This window comes from Elephantulus edwardii, unplaced genomic scaffold (genome assembly GCF_000299155.1).
Source record: "Elephantulus edwardii isolate Elephantulus edwardi_28Jun2011 unplaced genomic scaffold, EleEdw1.0 scaffold00014, whole genome shotgun sequence".
Taxonomy (NCBI): Eukaryota; Metazoa; Chordata; class Mammalia; order Macroscelidea; family Macroscelididae; genus Elephantulus; species Elephantulus edwardii.
Window position 1 is genome coordinate 13,310,832 of NW_006399764.1, and position 22,059 is coordinate 13,332,890.

The 22,059-nt window shown below is 42.3% G+C and overlaps 1 protein-coding gene across 1 annotated transcript in view; it reads left to right on the plus strand.

The window, feature by feature from the left end:
- The window catches only part of FAM154A (family with sequence similarity 154, member A), a 55,544-nt gene that overhangs the window by 488 nt on the left and 32,997 nt on the right, over positions 1-22,059 (plus strand). Inside the window, exon 2 of the mRNA XM_006881350.1 lies at positions 15,567-15,746. Within this exon, the coding sequence (XP_006881412.1) occupies positions 15,567-15,746 (180 nt within the window). The remainder of the gene's footprint in view (positions 1-15,566; positions 15,747-22,059) is intronic.

Here is a 22,059-nt window from a genome sequence, read left to right on the forward strand (position 1 = left end):
AGATACCTCACTCAGCATAATGTCCTCCAGGGTCACCCATTTTGAATAATATTGCATGAGTTCCTTGTTTTTCAATGCAACATAGTATTCCATTAGCACTAGCTTTTGAAACTCAACACAATACTACATCTATAACCTCTCGTGAGGTGCCCAGGTGAGAGAAGAGGAATTCGCAGTAGTGGTGTTGGAGGAGAGTACTGGATATCCCATGGGCTGCCAAAAGAACGGACAATTATGTCTTGGAGAAAGGGCAACTAGGGTGCTTCTTAGAGTCAATGATGATGACACTTCACCTCACATCCTTTGGGCGTGTTATTAGGAGAGCTCAGGCCTTGGAAAGGGACATAAAACCAACGGGGCTCTACTCTGGCCTAGAAGTCAAAGCCAACTCCATGGCAGGTCCTCAGAAGACTTCTGAGTGGTGCCGATGATTAACACCTTTCGGTTATTACCTAAAAGGTTGGAGGTTTGAATCTACTTAGAGGGTTCTCAGAAAAAAGGCCTGATGATTGACTTCAGAAAACTTTGCTACTAAACACCTCAGAACACAGTTCTGCTCTGACATGATGGAGTTGCTGAGTCAGAGTTGACCCAATAGCAACTTTTAAATGTTTTCAAAGACTTTTGGGACTTTGAGTAATTTGGTATAGAACATCACGGACATGGTTGTATTCTAGAGACATGGGTCGTGGCCTTGGGTCACTTCTGGAAGAGATGAGCTCTGCCTGGAGGGCTGCACTTGGGGTCTTTTGGACCCACTCAAGTCATCACTGGTTCAGAGTCAAGGCTGGAGCTGTGCTGTAGACCAGTGTGAGGGTAGAGCAGCAGCTGTGATTCCTGCTGATGGCCGGGGCGTCTAGTCACAGACTCACCCAGAACTTATAGTTCCTACCCTAAACTTGAAGCTGGGACAGTAAGAGTTGTTTAGAGCCTAGTGGCAAGAAGCTACACTGCAATCCCAGAGGAATACAGTTTGAATCCACCAGATGCTCTGATGGAGAAAGAGGGGCAATCTTCTCCTGTACCAGTCAGATCTGATTTGATGGTACACATACACACATACAAAAAAAAATTATATATATGTATATATAGTAATAATAAGGAAAGAGTTGTTTATGAACTATTGCTTGGGAGTAATTGAACTTAAAAGATGATATCTCAGGGTAATCCTAGCAGGTCCCCTAACATTCCCAGGAAACACCGAGCTTCCATTGTTACTCATGTAAAATGAGCAAATGGTTATGTGTGGAGGGAGAAATTATGAAGCAAATACACGTTGAGTGCTTGATGTCAGCTGGCTGGTGGAAATGAACACAGTGTATAGCACAACTGTTATCTTTTTACCTTAATTAATTATAACAGACATTTAACATGTTCAAGCATCAAGCCAAACATCTGGGGTTTTATGTATGGTGGCAGTTAGCCAACTGTTTACTTTCTTTCCCTGCTTTCCAAGTGAGAGGAGGGCTCGCTGGGTCTGGCTCATTCTTAAGCTTGGGAAATCAGAGGCCATGTGATCTCCAGCCCTGCTGTTTGCTCTTATGGGTGGAGGAATATACGATGTTCTGATCGATCAAATAGAGCTGTTTTGAGAAGGGAATTTGATACAATGAAGAGAGCAACCTTTTAGGAGTTATGGAAATGAGTCATCAAAATTCACCCTTTCCCTGTGGACCATCCTGTGATGTTGGACAACTCCTGAACTTGGGCCTTGCTTTCATGCTCGAGATGAACATGCAGTAAAGGGTATTAATGACTTCCACCCTGCTTTGTTCTCAGGGCTGCAAAAGAATAACACAAGGCCACGTGTGAGAACTCATACAGTAAACTCTGCGTGTTTTAGAAATTGTCTATGCTGGTAAGCATCTCTCTAAGGTGTTAAGGAACAGTGATCTCAGTTTAAAGACTAAGGTGCGTCTGATTCAAGCCATGGCATTTTCAATTGCTATATGCATCTGGAAGTTTAGACAATGACTAAGGATGACAAAAGAAGAATCAGTGCCTTTGAGTTGTGGTGTTGGAGAAGAGTACTTAATATTCCGAGGACTGTCAAAAGAAGAGATATGTTTTAGGAAAAGTATAGCCACCGTGCTCTTTGGAGATAAGGATCTCACATATATTGGGCATATTGTTAGGAAAGGCCTGTCCTTGGAAAGGACATCCTCCTTAGAAAGGTGGAGGGTCAGCAAAGGAGAGGGAGATCCTTAACAAGATGGATTGACACCGTGACTTTAAAAATGGGCTCAAGTATATCAGGTGATGCGACTCAGGAGAGAGCAGGGTTCAGATCTGTCGTTCACAGGGTCACTATGAGTCATAGTGGACTAAAAAGCACCTAACTACAACAACCCACCCCTCCATCCCAAAATATTTTTGTTGTTGTCAATACTTTGTTTTCTTTATGATATCTTGAAATATTTTAAGTGCATACATGTGCCAGGCTTTGTGTTTGACTGGGTACAGGATAGTGAGTGAGACAGCCACCCTTCCCTCAAGGAGGTATGCAGTCTAGTCTTGAAGATGAGCTGTTGTTGTCCTGGAAGGCTACGTGAGCAGCCCGATCTGGTGAGGAGGAGCTGGTGGGTTGAAGACAATTATTGTTTTAAGTCAGAGATTAGAGAGGTTTTGGTTATTTTTTTGCAGCACCTGGAAGAGAGTCTTGGGAAGATTTGTGTAGCGCAGCTGTGGACTTGATGGGAAATCACAGGGCCCTGGCTTTCTTGAGGAGAGAGTGAAACCCCAGGCAAGTATGTGTGCTTGCTGTGTTTGGCTGGAGGACGCGGAGAGGCCATGTGGGAACAGGCCCAGTGCAGCTGACACAGACTTCAGAGTGTGAGAAGGGAAGCTTCTTCTGGTTGCTGGCTCTGCACTTATCATCAGCTTAAATCAAGATCCTGTTTTGTCCCAGGTGGTTGGACTAAAGCCGTCTTCGCCTCGGGGGGAAGCTCTTGCTTAAGCGATACATGGTGGTTTCATGTAGGCCCTTCCTTTCCAGGGTTTGTTTTCATATTTCTTTAATTATGAAAATTTAGGTCTGCAAAGAGAATAGAGAGATGGACCCCCAGGTGTCCACCTCCCAGACTAATAGCAAGATTTTGCCACATTTACTTCACCTCCCACCTCCATCTAAGTCACCAGGCTCTATAACAATTTAACTCTTGAATACTTCACTTAAACTTCTCTGAAAATATGGACATTTTCTTAAACAATCTTGATGCCAAGATCACATTAGAAATCAGGGATTGTAAAAAATTATTTTTTAAAAAATATCACTTATTCCACATTTTATTATAGAAAAATCCAAGCATAAATAACAAAGTTGCATGAAGAATTTTGAAGTGAATGGCCATGAATCAGTCAAGAAAGCTCTTCCATTAATACTACAGACTTTTTCATCTATTCTTCCCACTATAAACTGCCCATCAGATTTCTGTATTTCAAAGTAGAGGGTAGAGATCAGTAACATCTTCCTTACATAGTTCAGCATGTGTATCATTAGCTACAGTTTAATATTTGGTTTAATATGAAATTTACAAATAATGCTGTTGTTAGGAGCCATTGAGTCAATTCTAACTCAGTGATCTTATGTACAACAGAATGAGACACTTGCCAGGTTCTGTTGTTGTTAAGTGCTGTAGTCATAGATGGCCCATAGTGACCCTATGAATGAAAGTCTTGAACACAAAACTTTCATCTTTTCTCCAAGTTCATAGAGTTTCTGGAGGCAAGTTTTTGTTTTTTTTTTGAAGTGAATGCCACTCCTGCTTTCAAGCTTGTTTTATTTGGGAGATTCATAAAAAAAGCAGGTTCTGAGGGCCACAAACCCAAGGGGCCAAAAGCTTTTTTAAATATGAGGCCAAATCCAACCAGCTCACACCCTGTTGTGAGCAACAGCCACATCCTAGTCTCAATCCCAAACCAGAAAACACACCTTTGCAGAATCAGGTTGTTCCACTCATCTTCCCATCCTGGAAACAGCCCCAGACTGGCAACCAAAAGACTTTTTAAATACTAGGCCAAATCCAATCAGCTCACACTCAGGTGCTGTACTACCCCCATGTTTGTTGCTTTGTGTAAGCCATTGTTACAGTCACTTACATGGTTTAATGCCAACCAAGTATTTCTGGTAGAGTGGCTCAATGCATTGTTTCTGTCTTCTTTTGATGATGCTGTTCTGGACTGTTTAATGCTGTCCCATGGTGTCCTTGAGGTTTGGAGTTGTTTTTCAATTCTTTCAGTTTTCTAATGCCACGTCTTTGCACATTTCACATTTCTATACTTTACATTGTCTTCTGGAACATCCAAAATCTTCTGGTCAGCTCTTTTACCTCATTGTTTATTACATTTGCTTTAGCTACTCTGTGATTAAGAGCAAGTTTCAGAGTCTATTCTGGCATCCATTTTGGTCATTTCTTTGTTGTCTTTTTCTTTTGTTTTCTTTATGCATGATGTGCTACCCCTTGTCTGGTTTCAGTCATTAGTGTTCATTGCACCAAATTTTTCATTGGGATAATCTCTAAATTCAAATGAGATATGTTCAGGGTTGTATTTTAACTCTCTCGAACTTGTTTTCTTTTTTGTTCGGCATCAACTTGAACTTATTTATGAGCAATTGTCTGCTCTATAATCTGCCCTGGTCTTATTCTGTCCAACGAAACTGAGCTTCTTCATGGTCTCTTTTCATATACGTCAGTTTAATTTCTATGTATTTTTTTCTGGTGAAGTATTTGAAATGAGTAAATGATGGATCTTGTGAAAGTTTATTGTGTGCTCTCTGGCTGCTGTCTCTATTACTAAGACCATACTTTCTAGCTTCTTACTGATCTTCTTTGTTTTTAACTGTCATATTCTAATCACCAGTAGTTATCACTGTGTGTTTGATCAATTACAGATTTAAATTGATAAAAATCTTCAATTCCTTTGTGTTTGGCATTAGTAGTTGGCATGCAGGGTTGAATAATAGTTGTATTAAGTGATCTTCCTTGTATGTGTATGGATAGTATCCTGTCACTGACAGTGTTGTATTTCTGGGTAGATCTTTAAACTTTTTTTTTCAAGTACCATGATGCCATTTTTCTTCATTTTTATCTTTCCTGGCATAGTAGACTATAATGCTGTCTGATTCAAAATGGTCAGTACCAGTCCATTTCAGCCCATCTATGCCTGAGATACTGAACCTAATCAGTACTAAGTAATTTTTGACAACTTGCAATTTTCTAGATTTACCCCCATACATTCATATCCTAATCATTAATGGATATTTGCTATTATTTCTCTTCCCTTTGGGTTGTAACACATCGCAATGAAGGCCCTAAAGCTTTCCTCTAGTCCATGCCATTAGACTACACTTGGAGGTGATAGCTCTCATATTATCATAGTCTAAGTGCCTTTCAACTTGAGGGACTCAGCTTCCAACATGATTGTCAGACGATTTTCCACTGCTGTTCATTTTATTTTAGTTACAATGCTTTCACTAACCACTTAGCCAGAAAGAATTGCTATTTTGCTCCCTAGTTTATCTTCGTCTGGATGCTCCACTGAAACCTGTTGACCGTATTATCCTTGGACATGCTTATGGCGAAAATTCTAGCATGACACCAACACACAAACTCCCACAGTACGACAGACTGGAGGAGGAGAGGTAGGACAGATGAGGAGCTGAATAAAGTTTTGGGTTTTTTTTGCAATACCAATTGATACATGTTTTTTTCTTTTTCTTTTTCCCCCCTTTTTCTTTTTTATTATTAATTTTAACAGACATTTACAGAGGTTTTGGATTTCCATTCATTCATTCATTGCTGCACTTTTCTCCCTGCCCACCCCTCCCCACCAGCTCGCACTTGCTGATTTTTAGAAAATTCATGCATCCATGTAATTGAAATCTTTACCAAGATCTAGAACTTTCCCAGCACTCCAGGATGTTCCCACATGTCCCTTCCTGGTTAATCCCTTCCCTCACTCCCAGTGGTAAGTAAGCGCTGATATGTAATTTTCCCCAAATAAAGATTGCTTATTTTTTCTTATTGATATCTTTTGCTGAGCAAATGTTTTTAATTCTGATGAAGTCTAACTTTCCAATTCCTTATTTTAAGGTTATTACTTTCTGTGACCTGTGTAATAATCCTTGACGACCTCTCAGTCCAGTGAAAGAGAGGAAGACCATCAATGAGTTAGACTGACGCAGTGACTACCACAGTGGGCCTGAGTGTGACTGAGGTTTGGAGGATGGTGCAAGGCTCAGATGTCTTACTCACAGAGTTATTATGAATCATAATCAATTTGAAAGTATCTACCAATCAACAGCCTCGAAGTAAGAAAGGACCCCTGTGCTCTCCATGCATCAAAAGTTCATTGGTGCCAAGTCATCAATTGCTCTGGTGGAGAAAGATCTGATAACCTTCTTCTGTAAAAATGGACACTCTTGAAACTCTAGGGGGTAGTTTTACCCTGTCCTGTAGGGTCACTATGCCTTACAATCCATTCGCCAGCAAAGGAAATGGTTTTAAGTCACAAAACCTTCTTCCTATGTGTTCCTCTAAATGTTTTATAATTTTGACTTTCAAATTTAGGTTCGCAGTCTATCTCAAATTATGCATGTGTATGGTATGAGACAGGAGAAGGATGCGTAATCTCCCATACAATTATCTGCCTCAGAAAGCCCACTGGAGGGTTAGCTATGGGTCGGTTTTGACTCAACAGTACATAACAACATCATGGTATGAGAAGTTTCAACAGCCCTGTCTCTAAGAAATACTCCAGCTGTGTGTACTTCCTTCAAGAGAGGTTTGTCCTTTGGAATTCCATGGGACATTCAATACTCTACGCCAACACTACAATTCAAAGGCATCAATTCTGCCATCCTTATTCACTATCCAACTGTCAGATGCATAAGAAGTAAATGAAATGTATGGCTTAAATTAGGCATGTTGTTGTTTAATGCCATCGAGTTGTAGACGACTCATAGCGACCCTATGAATGAACAGCCTGAGCACTGTTCGTACATAGAGTTTCTGGAGGCAAGCCATTTTGGAGGTGGATGCCGCTCCTGCTTCCAGGCTTGATTTAGTCAGGAAGCTCCAGCCAACACTGTCCACCATGGGTACCCATTACCACGATTGGCACATCACTGTCACAGGCTTCAGCATCACAGCAACCACGAGTTACCTCTGTACAGCAACGCACAGACCAGTGCTATACCACCTAGAAGAATGTTTGACAGGAAGACAATTTGAACCTGGCCGAGGGCCACAGATGACAATCACCTACCTTCGGCTTGGTAGCACAGCTTCCTTCCACTAGGCCAACATAGCTCTCTCTTGGTCATCGTCATTGCTATTAAATTAGGCATACTTCAGTTTTTAAACAGATATCTTTTCTCTTTTGCATGTTGGAGAGGTCCCTAACAGCAGATCTACCCTTTCTTGAAGGCTTATTGAAATATGGGGGGGGGGGAATTAGCTTTCAAAGATGTATTTTCAGACTTCCCATAGCCACCCCCTCCAAAACCAGGAAATGTTACAAAGCAAGGTTTTGCATCTAGGAGACTAGCTGGTATGCTTCTTTGCAGTTTGTAAGGGCACTTTAGGGGCAGATCCATGGGCTAGACCTTGATAATGAAACTTGTTCATTGTTGATGATTTCAATAGCCATAGTGAGGGCCCATTCAGAGCTGTGGCATGGAGTACAAGACAACTTTGCCAGAAGCTACTCTGAGCAGCATGGAGATGTGAACAGGACCAGGCCTAGGGGCTCCAGAGGGCTCTTGAAAGAATATTTTTTGAGGTGAAAAGGAGTGTGGTTGTAGCCAGAACTTGGAGAATAGGAGCTGTACAACATTCCGGCAGCCCTAGGTGATACTTTCTTTCCACCAGAGGATTGGCCCTCTGAGAATTGGAAAGAAGGTTCCTGGTATCTGGCATGTTTGTTTCTGTCTATGACTATAAGACTCTGGGAGGCTCATTGCCAAATTCCCTGCCAGGGTCCCAATTCCTAAATGTACTTTCATCCCAGAGTTGCAAAGGATTTAAAATTATTGATGGAGATTCCAGGATGGTCTCTGGAAGCAGGAGTTCATTCCACATCCCTGCTTGAGGGTGAGAAATGTCTCTCACGTAAAGAGCAGAATCTGGAAGGATTGACAGGGACAGACCCTCATTCTAGCCTAAGCTTCATCTTCTTGGAGAAATCTTTGCTGATTCCTCATTGATATTAGCCTCTGGCCCAGTGCTTCCCAGCCAGGGTCAGAGGTTAGGTGTCTTTGACTTGACTGTGACTCATAGTGACAGAGGATCACATAGAGGGCAAAGGATCTGGATTTTGCCCTCCTATCCTGTACCATCTTCATCATCTCCAATGTATTTGAGCCTATCCTTATAGCCATCGTGTCAGTCTATCTTGTTGAAGGTTTTCTTCTCTTTCTCTAATCCGCCCCCTTCCCAAGCATGATGTCTCTTTTCTAAGAACTTGTCCCTCTTAACAACATGCCTCCAATGTCTGAGATGAAGTTTCCCCATCCTTGCCTCTAAAAAGCACCCTGATTACACCTTCTCCAAGACATAATTGTTGTTTAGGCAGTCCATGGGATATTCAGTACTCTTTTCCAACATCACAAGTTAAAGGCATTGCTGATTCTTCTGTTATTCATTATTGTCTTTCAGATGCAAAGCAAGCAATTGAAAAGATCAGGGCTTCATTTAGATGCACCTTCGTACTTGTTAGAGAGGTCCTTGACAGCAGATGTTCTCAATGCAATATGTCTTTTGATTTCTTGACTGGTGGTACCAGATGTGTTGATTGTGGATCCAAGCAAGGTGAAATTGTTGATAACTTCAATCTTTTCTCTATTAATCTTGATGTTGCCTTTTGGTCCATTGGTGAGGATTTTTGGCATCTTGTCATTGAGAGGTAATCTTCTGCAGCCAGAAGGGTCATGCTGAAATATTACTGACAGAGATACCTCATGGCCCCCCTGAACACGATATCTTATGTTCTGCTTTGAAAGTCAGTGTATGTGTTAGGGATAGGTTAGGGTATCTTACTTAGGTTTTCCTAAGACAGTTACTTTCCATTTCCACTTTCCCTTGACTTATTTCCCAGTGAGTACAATGACTGACTGAGGAGACAGGATTTGAAAAAGGGTGTTTGACTCCATCACAATGTATATTTCAGTAATGTAACTTAAGGTCAACCTTTCATTTTGTCAACCTAAGGTAGTGATACGAAGCAAAAAGAATGAGCCTATTTTCTACACATATTTAAATAAATGATAAGAGCCCACAATTCAGAAGATGATAAGTTCACAAAACACCATTACCTTCTGCCCTGACACCCTGTTTGGTATATTGTCATTGTTAGTTGCTGCTGAGTCAATGACACTTCACAGGAACCCTCTGAACTTCATATCTGAACCCTGCGCTGTCCTGTGCCATCCTCACAATCTTGGTTTGCTTGAGCCCGTTGTTAACAGTCACTGCATCAATCCATCTTATTGAGGGTCGTCTTCTCTTTCTCTGATCCTTGGTCTTTCTCAGCATGATGTCTTTTTTTCCAAAGCCTGACCCCTCCTGACAACATGTCTTAAGGATAGCAGATGAAGTTTCATCATCCTTGCCTCCAAGGAGCACCTCGGTTGTACTTCCTCTAAGACTTGTCAGCGCCCAGAGCCATCAGGGGCTTTAAGCTTGTTGCCCACTGCTGTGGTGTGGACAGCTGAAACCCAGGCCCCGACAGGCACCTCGGGGTGGGGGTGGGGGAACACCCAGACTCTACTTCATGCTCTGCTGCAGAAGGAGGGGCAGTCTCCTGTACCATTCAGATCCAGTTTGATGGTGTAAACACACACACACACACACACACACACACACACACTTTTTCTTCTTCTTTTTTTAAAAAAGACTACTTCAGCCGTCGCGGCCCTCTGCCTGGGGTGGGCTGCCCTTGGCCCTCTGCCCGGGGCGAGCCGTCGTGGCCCTCAGGAGCAAGAAGGCAAGCAGCTGTAACCCAAGACCACCAGTAAGGTGATAAAGCGTCCTCCCTTCCCCCCTTTATATCTACGCCCCTGTTCAGCATGAAGAAGCCAGAGAGTCGGCATCCAATTCCCAAATCAATAAGACAGTTGGTTTAATTACTATTGGAAAATGCTTGTCATTCCTCTGTAGCATCTGGTCCCCACTGGACCCTCATCATTTCCTTCACCTGCTCCCCCCACCGACCAACCTGTACAGCTCTGCAACTGCATCCTGGCCCATCCTCACCCTTCTGCCCCCAACCCTCACCTCCTTGTACCCCCAATATGTTTTTCCCAATAAAAAAAAATTTAAAAAAAAAGACAGACTTGTTTGTTCTTTTGGCAGTTTGATTTGAAAATGTCTCCTGGCAAATAGAACTTTAAAATGATTGCTGCTTTCACCAAGATTCTAGCCATGGATGAGAGTGTTGGTTTCGCCAAGAGTCTAGCCATGGATGAGAGTGTGCATGTTTGTGGATTTTGTTAGCACAGTTTTGTGTGGATGATTTTTCACTTATGCTAATTGGTTCAAAATGAGCAGCTTGTTTTCTGATTTAACACGTTGCCACAAATGACGGTAATACATAAAAAAAAAGTTTCTAAGCATGGTCATCAATTTAAAAGTGTGCAGCAACGTGTTAAACACTGTTGATCATGTAAACTCATCAGTTTTACTTTGTGAGAGTTGTATCCACGTCAATCTGTCCACTGCGGTCACTTTTCACTGGAGAGTCAATCTGTCCACTGCGGTCACTTTTCACTGGAGATGGAACACTGGAATAAATCCGGGGAAGTTTGCAAATTGGACTTGCTTGCTCCCTTTTGAAATGACAATTTAGTCTCGGTTGTGCTATCTGATCTGGGGTGAGGCTTTATTCTTGGAACCTGTGGTGTTCCTTTGTCCAGGGCAGGTGGGGGGAACCACTGAGAATTTGTGGGTTCTTGATGGTTTGGGCTCTTTAGTAAGGCATTTTTCTAATAATTGCACAGCATATTGTACTGCTAACCAGAGGACGGAGAGGTTCAGATCCACTGATACCTCCTTGAGAGAAAGATAGGCAGTCTCCTTCCTTTGAGATTTACAACCTTAAAAGCCCAGGGGAGGGGTGCTGGGAATTGCACATGGTGATAATGGGCTTGCTTTTTGATTGTCTTCTTGTTTGAAGCAGGCGATATAGAATAATAGAGACAGCACAGGAATGAGACGAGGGTCTTGGCTGTAATGCTGCTTCTTGTTAGTTATGTGAATTTTCAACTTCCATGTTCAAATTCTTCATCTGTAAAGCAGATAATTTGGACTTTGTTATTATTAAGTGTGGTAGGGGTGGCTCTGACACATAGCAGTCTTATGTTGTTATGTGATGTCAAGTTGCCTGCCACTCATAGTTACCCTATGTACAAGAGCCCTGAACCCTACTCTGTCTTGAGCCAACTTCATTGTCTATGACAAGCCTATCTCATTACTGCAGTCACTGAGTCAATTCATTTCATCCAGGGTTGTCTTCTCTGGTGCTGTCCTCCCACCCTTCCAAGCATGATGTCCTTCTTTAAGGACTGGCCTCTTTTGGCAACATGCCCAAATTATGTCAGATAGAGCTTCAGAATCCTTGCCTCCAAGGAGCAGTCTGGTTTCATCCTCTCCAGGATGAACCTTTTTGTTCTCCTAGCAGTCCATGAATATATTCAATACTCTGCTCCAGCACCACAACTCAAAGGCATCAGTTATTATTCTACAATCCTTAGTCATTGTCCAGCTATCTGATGTAAAGCAAGTAATGGTGAAGATCAAGGCCTAGATCAGGCAGACTTTAGTCTCCAGACTGACATTGTTTCTCTTCAGTACTCTAGGGAGGTCCCTGACAGCAGTTTTTCCCAATGCAATTTGTCTTTTGATTTTCTGGCTGCTGGTATCAAGAGTGTTGATGGTGGAGCCAAGCAAGCTGAAGCTGTGAACAACATCAGTCTCAATTGAAGGACTGCACCCTTCAATATGGATTGAATCTCAACATCAAGAAAACAAAGATTCTCACCACTGGGCCAACTGACAGCATCATGATAGATGGTGAATAGATTGAGATTATTTACCTTACATATAACAGATTAAAACCTTGGTGTATCCTGTGCCATCCTGACAATCGCTGCTGCGCCCAAGCCCTGCATTGCAGTCACTGTTAGTCCATTTATTTCACTTTCTGTGGCTGACCTAGTTCCAAGGACTAGCCTCTTCTGTAGTCTCATTGATGGCATCTAACAACAACATCAACAGCCCCTTTTGAAGCACGCACAATGTGTGAGATAAAATCTACCTATCTTGACCTGTACTGTGGTCTGGTGTCAGCAGCCCCTTAAACTCTGACAAGAGGGGTTTTGAAGTGGATCTCACACTTCAGAGGACCCTGCTTTGCTATTATTTGATTATTTCCTCCCCCATGAGATGGAGCCAGGAGGCTGTGCCTACCTTGAACATACACAACCCCCCTTTTAGGCCCTATTTGAAATATTAGAAACCCTTTAATTTCCTAGTCTAATGACTCCAGGCTCACTTCCTGTGTGAGGCTTCTCCTGAGAGCCATGCATATGATTAATGTATCAAGGCCAAAGGATGACTAAGGGACAGCTGTTTGTGGGAAGGAATGAATAGAGTTTGGGTATACATCTGGACATCTACAGAAGTATGAGAGGCTCCTTTCAATGGAGATGTGAAGAGAAGAGGGGCATGACTGCTTCTCTCCATTCTAACATTCGTTCTAACATCAGTTCTAATGTTCTAACATCAGTTCTAATGTTCTAATATCAGTTCTAACGTTCTAACATCTGTTCTAAAATTCATTCTAACATTCTAACATTTGTTCTAACACGTAATTCTAAGGAGCTCAAAAGGTCTAAATTTCAACCTCCTTTTCTAAGATAATCATGAAAGGAGATTTGTCATAGTAGAAGATTACAGCTTATTTCCTTTAGAGTGTGGTACCTTGGTGTGTAGCATATTAAGACATGTGATATATGGAATTTTATTTGCCCTGGGTTTCACAAATATATAGGGTTAAGCTTCCACCTCCATGACCAGTGCCCCCCTCTCTAAACTGATGCTGTTGGCAGACATAGCTAATTGATGCAGACTATCTCTCCCATTTCTATTGAATGTGACCTCTGAATCTTTTCCTTACAGCCACTGCTAGAGGACCTACGTTGGTTCACCAGTTGAAGTCTAGTTTTCATTTTTATACCTGACAATCTGTAAATTTGCTGTTCTTGACTCATAGGCGATTTAATCCTGCCTTCTCTTACCTGGAATCTGGTGCCCTGGAAGGGAGGGTCACCACCAAACAGCCTCTGTTTCTAATCCTTTTAGTTCACTAGTATCATGAATGGAATATAAACTAGAGTTATTCTGATTTCTTCCATGCTATTTGGATCCCTATGCCTTTGAATTGTGATGTTGGGGAAGAATATTGAAAATACTGTGAACTCCCAAAAGAACAGACGAATCGGTCTTACAAGAAGGGCAGCCAGCGTGTTCCTTAGAAGCAAGCATATGGATTGACACAGTGACCACAGTGGATTTAAGCACAGCAGAGAATGGTGCATGTCAGGCTATCATGCTGTTTTAAGTACAATCACTATGAGTGGCCTAACAGTCTGATTCTTTGGAGATTATCTAGTATAGAGTAAGCTAGGGAGTGTGAGGTGTCTTGTCTCAAGATGGGCATAAAAGTGTTCTATGTGTGTTGATGAGATTTATTTTGAAGTTTATAAAAGCATTCTGACTCATCCTTTTGCCTTTAAAAGAAAAAAAACCCAACCCATTGCTGTGAGTCAATTCTAACTCCTAGCACCATCTAGGACAAAGTAGAGTTGCCTTGTAGTGTTTCAGAGGCTGTAAATCTTTATGAAGCAGACTGCCTCACCATTCTCCCTTGGAGAGGTTCGTAGGTTTGAAACACGCATCTGAGCTAGCTGCTCAGTGCTTAACCTCCTGTACCACTGGGCCCCCTTGTCCTTTGGCTATAGTTTTCAATATATGAGAACAAATTTTAAGTAAATACTTGAGTTTATAACATAAGTTTATGACTAAACAAACACATCATTCATCAGCTTCACCTATCCCTACCTTCCCCTCATCCTTTAGACCAAATCTAATGGACTTGGCTTTATGGAACCTCTAAAGGTGAGAAAAAAATTCCAAAGATAAGGTCCTGAGAAGTCCCCGCTTCTAGCATCTCTGGATTTTTGATGTTTCTGAGGCCCTTGAATCTTCATAAACGACTGGTATAGAAGGGCTACTTGTGTGACTTAAGGTTTGTCAACCTTGGCCCCTTTCCCTTCTCCTTGACTAAGAAATTTCTGCTCTAAGTGTTTTCCTCCCTACCAGCAGCTGCGACAGGTCATAGGTCCCCAACTACTGGGAGAGAGTGAAAATGAGCTGTAAATCCTTTAAGAATCTGAAGTGTGAGGTTCAAATTGGATTGCAAGTTCATTACGTGGGTGGGATGGGGGGACCTGAGGTGAAACTGCTGCTCACCAGCTGTGTGACCCTGGATAGCCCCTGGACTTCTCCTGGACACAGTGTCCACATCTGTCCACTGAAGAGATAGGACTGCCCGAACTCTAGGGTTCTTCCAGGTCCAGCATGCAATAGACTTTGTTTTTCTGCTTTTATCTGATGTTACTCCTTTGTTTAGACAGTGAAGAAAGTTCAGTGGGACTATCAGAGACTTAAAGAGTAGTTGGAATTGAATTTCTTTATCTGTATTGTTGCTAGATGCCATTGAGTCCATTATAACTCATAGTGACCGTATGAACAACGAATCTGAACCTTGTCCTATCCTGTGACAGCCTCATTATTTCTGACATACTTGAGCCGTTGCTGTTGTCACTGTGCCAGTCCATCTCGTTGAGGGTCTTCCTCTCTCTCACTGACCCTCCACTTTGTCCCTCTCCAGGGAAAAGCCTCTCCTCACAACATGGACAAAGAATGCAACATGAAGCTTCATCCTCGTTGCTTCTAAGGAGCACCTTGGCTTCGCTTTCACTTTCTCCTGTTTGTCCTTTAGGCAGTCCAAGGGATATTCAGTACATTCCTCCAACACCACAATTCAAAGGCATCAATTCTTCTTCTGTCATATTTATTCATTGTCCAACTCTCAGATTCAAAGCAAATGACGGAAAAGATCATGATCTGAATCAGGCACACTGTAGTCTTCAAACTAACATCATGTCTCCTCAATAATTTGGAGAGGTCCTTGACTATACTTTCTCAGTGCAATATGTCTCCTGATCTCCTGACTGCTGGTGGCAAGTGTACTGAGTTGTGGATCCAAGTAAGACAACGTCATTGACAATTTCAATGTTTCCTCCATCTATCATGATGTCATCTATAGGTCCAGCAGTGAAAATTTTTATTTTCTTGATGTTGTTTTATAAAGGTTGAATTCTTTCCGATGCCAGTCACTGGTAGAGGGTTTTAGAGGTCTGGGAAAATTCTAAGGACATAGCACAATCAAACTGGGTATATTCTCCTTGAGAAAATAAACATCTTAATTGCTTTTTTCTCTTATAGGCGACATCACTGTCCACATATCCCTACGAAGATTTATGATAAAAGTGACAAATCGTGTCTTCTCTCCGAGTATACCGACAACTACCCTCTCTATCATTCTTACCTGCCCAGAGAGTCTTTCAAGCCCAGGCTCGAGTTCAGGAAAGGATCCATACCGATGGAAAGCCTGACCACGACGAGGTGAGGGCGAGGAGTATGGTAGGGATGGGATAGCATTAAAGCAGCGATGTGTACAGTACGGATGTATACTAAAGTACTAATGGTTTACTAAACAGTGTCAAATCCTGTATTAGTATTTTAATGTACTCTGTTGCTGAAAGCAAATCTTGTTAAACTGTATTATTATTTGGTATAACTTTACAGAGCAAATTTGTTTTCTACTCAGCAATTCCTACGCATTTTGTTTTGTGACATTGAGTGCAGTTTCCGTAATACAGCACTCTTCCCAAAGCCTCCTTGATTTTGCTGTTTGCAGTTCTCCTTCTGTTGCACTCCTTCCGGCCTTCTGCGTGTTATTGCTGGACAAGTGCTGCTCTATAGATCTCTCAGAGTTGATTGTGATAAGGAGGGCGTTTGTCTCTGGTGTTCAAGTTTACCTTATAGACTTGTCAGTTGTTAGGCCAAAAGTTGAGCCATGGACGCATGTGTGAGTGATTACTGGGCTTGAAGGATGACCAAAGCTATCATCTTGGGGGTCTTACACCACGAGGGTGCTAACCCAAAGTGTAGAGGTCTGACATCATCAAAGGTAACTTGAAAGAAACCTAGCGAGCGACTTCCGAAAAAACCAAGTAAAATCCCTGTGGAGCACATGGTCTGTTCTGGTACTGCGGGTCAGACTCACCTCAGTGGCAGCTGGTGGAATGTTCTTCAAGAAATATGAACCAAGACTAGACTTTCAAGTTCTTCTTGCCTTTCAAATTTAGATTCTTTAGATCCACTTGAGCAACTTATTAGGGTTGTAGAGATGTTTGTGGTGTTATTATTGTTTATTGTCGAGTCACATAGCTGACCCTCCAGCAGGTTTTCAGAGACATTAAATCTCACTAGACGAGACTGATCATCTTTCTCTTGAGGAGCAGCTGACGGATTCGAACCGCATACCTTTGTGTTGGCAGTGCAATTTCTTACCACTAAGTCTATACTGAGAGCGTAGGACAAATTATATCAACTCCAGGTTGCAAGAGGGAGAGCTCTGGTGGCAGAGTCTATAAGGAGTTGTGTTGCTAATGCAAAGACTGGGCCTCTCCAGAGGTTTGAACCCCCCCCAATGGTTCCTGGGGAGAAAGGCAGCAATCTCCTCTCATGCAATTTACAACCTTAGAAACTAACTGAAGGGCCATCCAAGAACTGAATCCAACTCGAGGACAATGAGTGAGTGAGTCAGGTTGCCTGATCCTAGCCGTATCTACTGTTGGTAGCCAGGCTAGCAACCTCCCGGTTGGAATCTCTGACTTGTGACTCAGTGAAGTCAAATCATCTCTGAATACAGTTGGGCCAAGTCTCCGAGTGTGTAGTTCTTAGTGAGGAGGAGAGAACATTATGTATGCCAAATGTTCCAGCACAGGTTGGCCTATTATAAGTGCCCAGCACATGGTAGCTTTTCTTCCAAATGATTCCCATTTACCTCATAATTTTGTGCTTTTCTGTGAAAGGTTCCAGGTGGCTCAGGTGAAACAGACAGTCCTAACTTACTCCACCTCACTTTCTCCCCTTGTTGTTCTTTGGTTCCTTGGCTTGTAGATGATCGTCCCCAGGACACTCTCTCTGTTGCAGTTAGAGATGGGAGGCATGAAACCCTGGGCCACAGGTAGTCCCTGTCAGTTACGGGCGGAGGACCCATGAGGTGGAGAAAGAAGCCAAGGAATTCTTGAGTTTGATGGGAAGGACTGAGTAAGACCATCTTGAGGTAGGAGGAGTGACGGCCCTTTGCTTGATGCTGGATTTGAATCAAGTCGATTTTGATCGGTTAGATTAAATGATTTACGTGTAGTATTTCTGGATTAGGATCCGTTGGAAATTCTGTTATGCTTTTAACCCAAGACTTTTCAAACAATATGAGCCTCAAAGCCTCTGGGACTTCATTTTGCCAGAAACAAAAGGAACCCACATTCCTCTGAATCTTTTGTTATTTATGCATGTGAAGGTCACAACAGAGTCCCAAGTGGTACAGTTAGCACATTCAGCTGCTGAACAAAAGATGAGATTCAACACCACCCAGAAATACCTGCAAAGAAAGGTTTGACAGTCTTCTTGCAGAAGATCAGCCAGTGAAACGCTCTGCATTACATACAATTCTGCTTGAACACACAGAGTCAACATGAGCTGGAATCCACCTGAAAGCAACTGGCTTTTAAAGCCCTCCAGAAATGTGGACCTCTCTGAGCATTTACTTTTCCTTTTAAGTGAAGAGCTCCTGGCACATGGCTAAGTGGTACTTGCCTGGTAGAAAGGTTAGATGGAACAGTGATAAGCAGTTGGCATCCTTTAGGTCCAGCTGCTCTGTGCTGGACTTCTAGTAGGAAAACAAAAGCTCATTGCGGGGTAGGAAGCATGGCGTACAGCGCCAGATACTGCTGTGTCAGGGTCATAGTTCCTCTCCTGGCAGTACAGGAAAAGAGGCTTTGAGGGCTGGTTGACGAGTGATGCTATTTTCTACCCACACACTTAGGACAATGAGGAGAGACCGTCCTCTGAGCCGGAATCCTGCCTGTCACCTAGAGTTGAGGTCTCCCAGATGGGACCCCACCTCCGTCCCTCCTCCTGCTGGCTCTTTGCAAAACAAAAACTTCACCCTCTGACCTGCCCTAAATTATCCTTGCCTTGTGTCGCTTACAGCAATAAACATATCACCCAGAAGGCCCCTCTGCCCCTGCCAGAAACAGAGGAGCAATAAATATCATTCAGGTCAAGATGAGCTCCAAGTGGAGGAAGGCAGATACGGAAGGAATTTCCAAAACAAGCTGCTAATGATGGTCATACCTCTCCTGTCGAGATGGCTCCAACTCAGTGACTCTGAAGCCCCAGTACAACTACTCCTCAGGGCTTTCCGCTGTAAATCTCCTTGGAAGCTGACTGCCACATGGTTCACCTGCAGAGCAGCATGCTGTCAACTAAGACATTTAGAGACCTTATGAACATCTGCTCCGAAACTTTCCCTATCCGGAGCCAACCTCACCATTTGATCACCTGACCCCATTGCCACAGTCACTGTGTCAATCCATCTTATCCAGGGTCTTCCTTTACTGCGTGGATTCTCTACATTTCCAAGCATGATGTCCTTCTCCAAGGACTGATCCCTCCTGGCAACATGGCCAAAGCATGTCAGACAAAGCTTCAAAGTCCTTGCCTCCAAGGAACAATCTGGTTTCACCTTCTCCAGGACAGACCTATTTGTTGTTTTGGTGATCCGTGATAAGTCCAATACTCTTCTCCAGCACCACAACTCAAAGGTACTGATTCACAGGAGGAGATTGCCTTCTTTCTTTCAAAAAGCAGCTGGTGGATTCAGACCTTGTACCTATCAATGGTAGAGCTCTTTGTCATTAGGCCACCTTTTAAAGAAAATGTGGCAGGGGGGAAAACATTACCTGTGGGGGATGAGGGAAGGAGCAGAAATAATTATCCCCAAAAGAACCAAGGAGCAGAAGGGCATTTCTTCTCTCTCCTGTACCTGAATGTCACTCAGACCTTTGCCTACCACTCAGGGCACCAGCCTTTTAAAGACCAGGAACAAAGTTTGTGTCTCATGAGAATCTGCTGGGATAAAGGGCGTACTGGCTGTGTCCACACAGAGAGTTACCTCTGTGGCCCTTAAAACCCTCTTCCCAGAACGCCCCTTCTCTGTCCAGAGTTTTTGAGGACTGCCACCTGCTGAATGCAAAAGTCATGTGGCCCAGAGCTTGGCTTGTGATTAAGCCCAGACACAAAAATCACCTGGTTTCTGGGAAGGTTATCCCCCCAGCATGAGGTGTGATTACAGCTGCGCTCAGTGCTTACCATAAATCTGGGGGATTTACAGCAGGTGCCTTGAAGGGATGCTCATGATTTCCAGCCTGCTTAGTTTGAAACCGTTTCTTACAGCCTTTGGTGATTCTCTCAGAATGATCTTCCTTTAGTTCAGATAGTTCAATTTATGACCAAGAGGTATGCACGTCGAGCCTCATTTCCTCTTAGGCATGTCACCATGTAAAACACTTGGGTCTCGTTTCGGGACATTATTTCTGCTAGCTACACCAGCTCCCTAACACTGGGCATCATGAATCACTACAGAAGAAAGAGGTGAGTCTTCAAGATGCTGTTAGACTTTTCTCCTGCAGGGAGTGGGACCAGGAGTAACTTGGGATGGAGAGGCAGAGAAGATGGAATCATTTTCAGACTTCATAGGTCTGACTTGAGGCAAGAGGATACGGTCTCCTTCAATGATGAACAACATTCTTTGGTAAACCAAGGTTAACTATTTTAGCAATCTAGGACTGTTGTCACAGAAACACCACACACCAAATTTATTTTCTCACAGTTTAGGAGACCAGAAGTCCAAATTCAGAGTGCAAGCCTGAGGGAAAACATTCTTTCTGGCTTGGCTTTGGGAGAAGGAAGATTCTGGTTCCTGGGTGATTTTCATGTCATGCTCCTTCTATCTTCACACCTCTATGCTTTTGCCTGTTAGATTCTATGGCAAAGGTGATTGACTTAAAACACACCTTACTGATATGGCCTCATTCACATAATAAAGAAAATTCTATTCCTGAGTGGGAATATATCCACAAGTGTAAAAACCAAACCAAACCAAACCAAACCAAACCAAACCAAACCAAACCAGTTGCCTTAGAGTCAATCCAGCTCATCAAGACAGAGTAGAACTTCCCTTGGATTCTTTCAAGGTGGTCCACTTTTATGGAAGCAGAATACCATGAATTATTTGAGGGAGTGGCCAGCGGAGTCAAACTGCTGATCATTTGGTGAATGGTCAAGTGTTTAACCATTGTGTCATAGGAGTGACAAGACAATTTTTTTAAACAACTCAAGAATAACAATGAAAGGTGGAAGAGCTAATAGAGAATGGATATTTATTTTAGTTCCCATGTCCTGCTATAACAGAAGTACATGAGTGGGGGATTTAAATAATAGAAATTTGTTTTCTCACAATCCTAGAAGCTAACAGTCCAATTTAGGGTCTCGGTGTGTGAGTTCTTTTCATCAGTAGACTGGGCATTCCTCAGTTCTTCAGTCTGTAAAAGATCTTCACATGGTTTCTGTCTTTTTCAGTAAAAAACTCAAAAGGGAGCTCTGATGGCGTAGTGGGTAGGGAATTGCATTGATCAGCTCAAAGGTGGCACCTCGCTGGAAGCTTGAATCCATTAGCAAATCTGAGGGAGTGAGGAGACAGTTTCTTCTGGTGTGACTTAAAGCCTCTAAAATCTCAATGGAGGGTCAGCTGTGAGGTTTTTGAGTATAACTCGGAAGAGTTTGAGTTTCAACTTTTCCTGTATACCTTTGCTCAAATCACAATTAAAAAAATTAAAAAAGAAAAAAAACAATCTTTCAGATCAAAAGATGGGTAAGATTTTACAAAACCCAAACCAGAACAATAGTAAAAAAGAAGTTAATTAGATTTAGGACACATTCTTCACTGGTGTGGCTTCATTAACATACGAAGACAATTTTGTTTCTTAGCTAGATTGAGGCAAGTAGAGGGTTTAAGGTTTCAGCATTTATTTTTATTTTCCCCCCAGATTTTTAACATTTTATTTGCAAAACCAAAACAAACTCAAAACCAAATCAAATACCCGTTTTCCACCTATATAAAAGTAACATGACAGAAATACACCAAAGGGTCAGTAGGAGCTGGCTTTGTGGTGGTAAGAGTATGAATAATTTTCTTCATTGTACTTCTTCATTTCTGTATTTCCTATAATAATATGTAGTGGAAGCAGAAAAAATAATATATAAATTAATTTCTGTATTTCCTATAATAATATGTAGTAGAAGCAGAAAATAATAATATATAAATTTCCTATAATAATATGTATGGAAGCAGAAAATAAATGTCTCTTGGTAGTTGGCTGTAGAAGTGTAACTTCTGTATGTACAGTGTTGATGTACAGTGCTAGAAGAAATGAAGATAGCACAAGTATGAACAAATGCTCGAAGATAGCCAAGAGCTGGTTTATTTGCCTACTTCAAAAGGCTGTTTTGCGAGTAGTTCTTTCCTTACTAACTGTAAGGATTGATTATATACTAGAAGAATATTTTCTGTCCTTTTCTCATTGTGATTTTAGTGAAAGTTTACAGAAAGGATGGGCTTTCATTTATTCATTGATACACATTTTCCTCCCTCCCCCTCTCCCAGTTCACTTTGTAATGCATATCTTGTTCCAGCTTATGAATTGTCATATATATCCTGTTAGTTGGCCATTCCTCTCATACATGGTCCTCTCCTTCTCTTCTTCCAGTGTAGTGTTCATTGCCTGTCTATTCTTGTTCTGTTCTC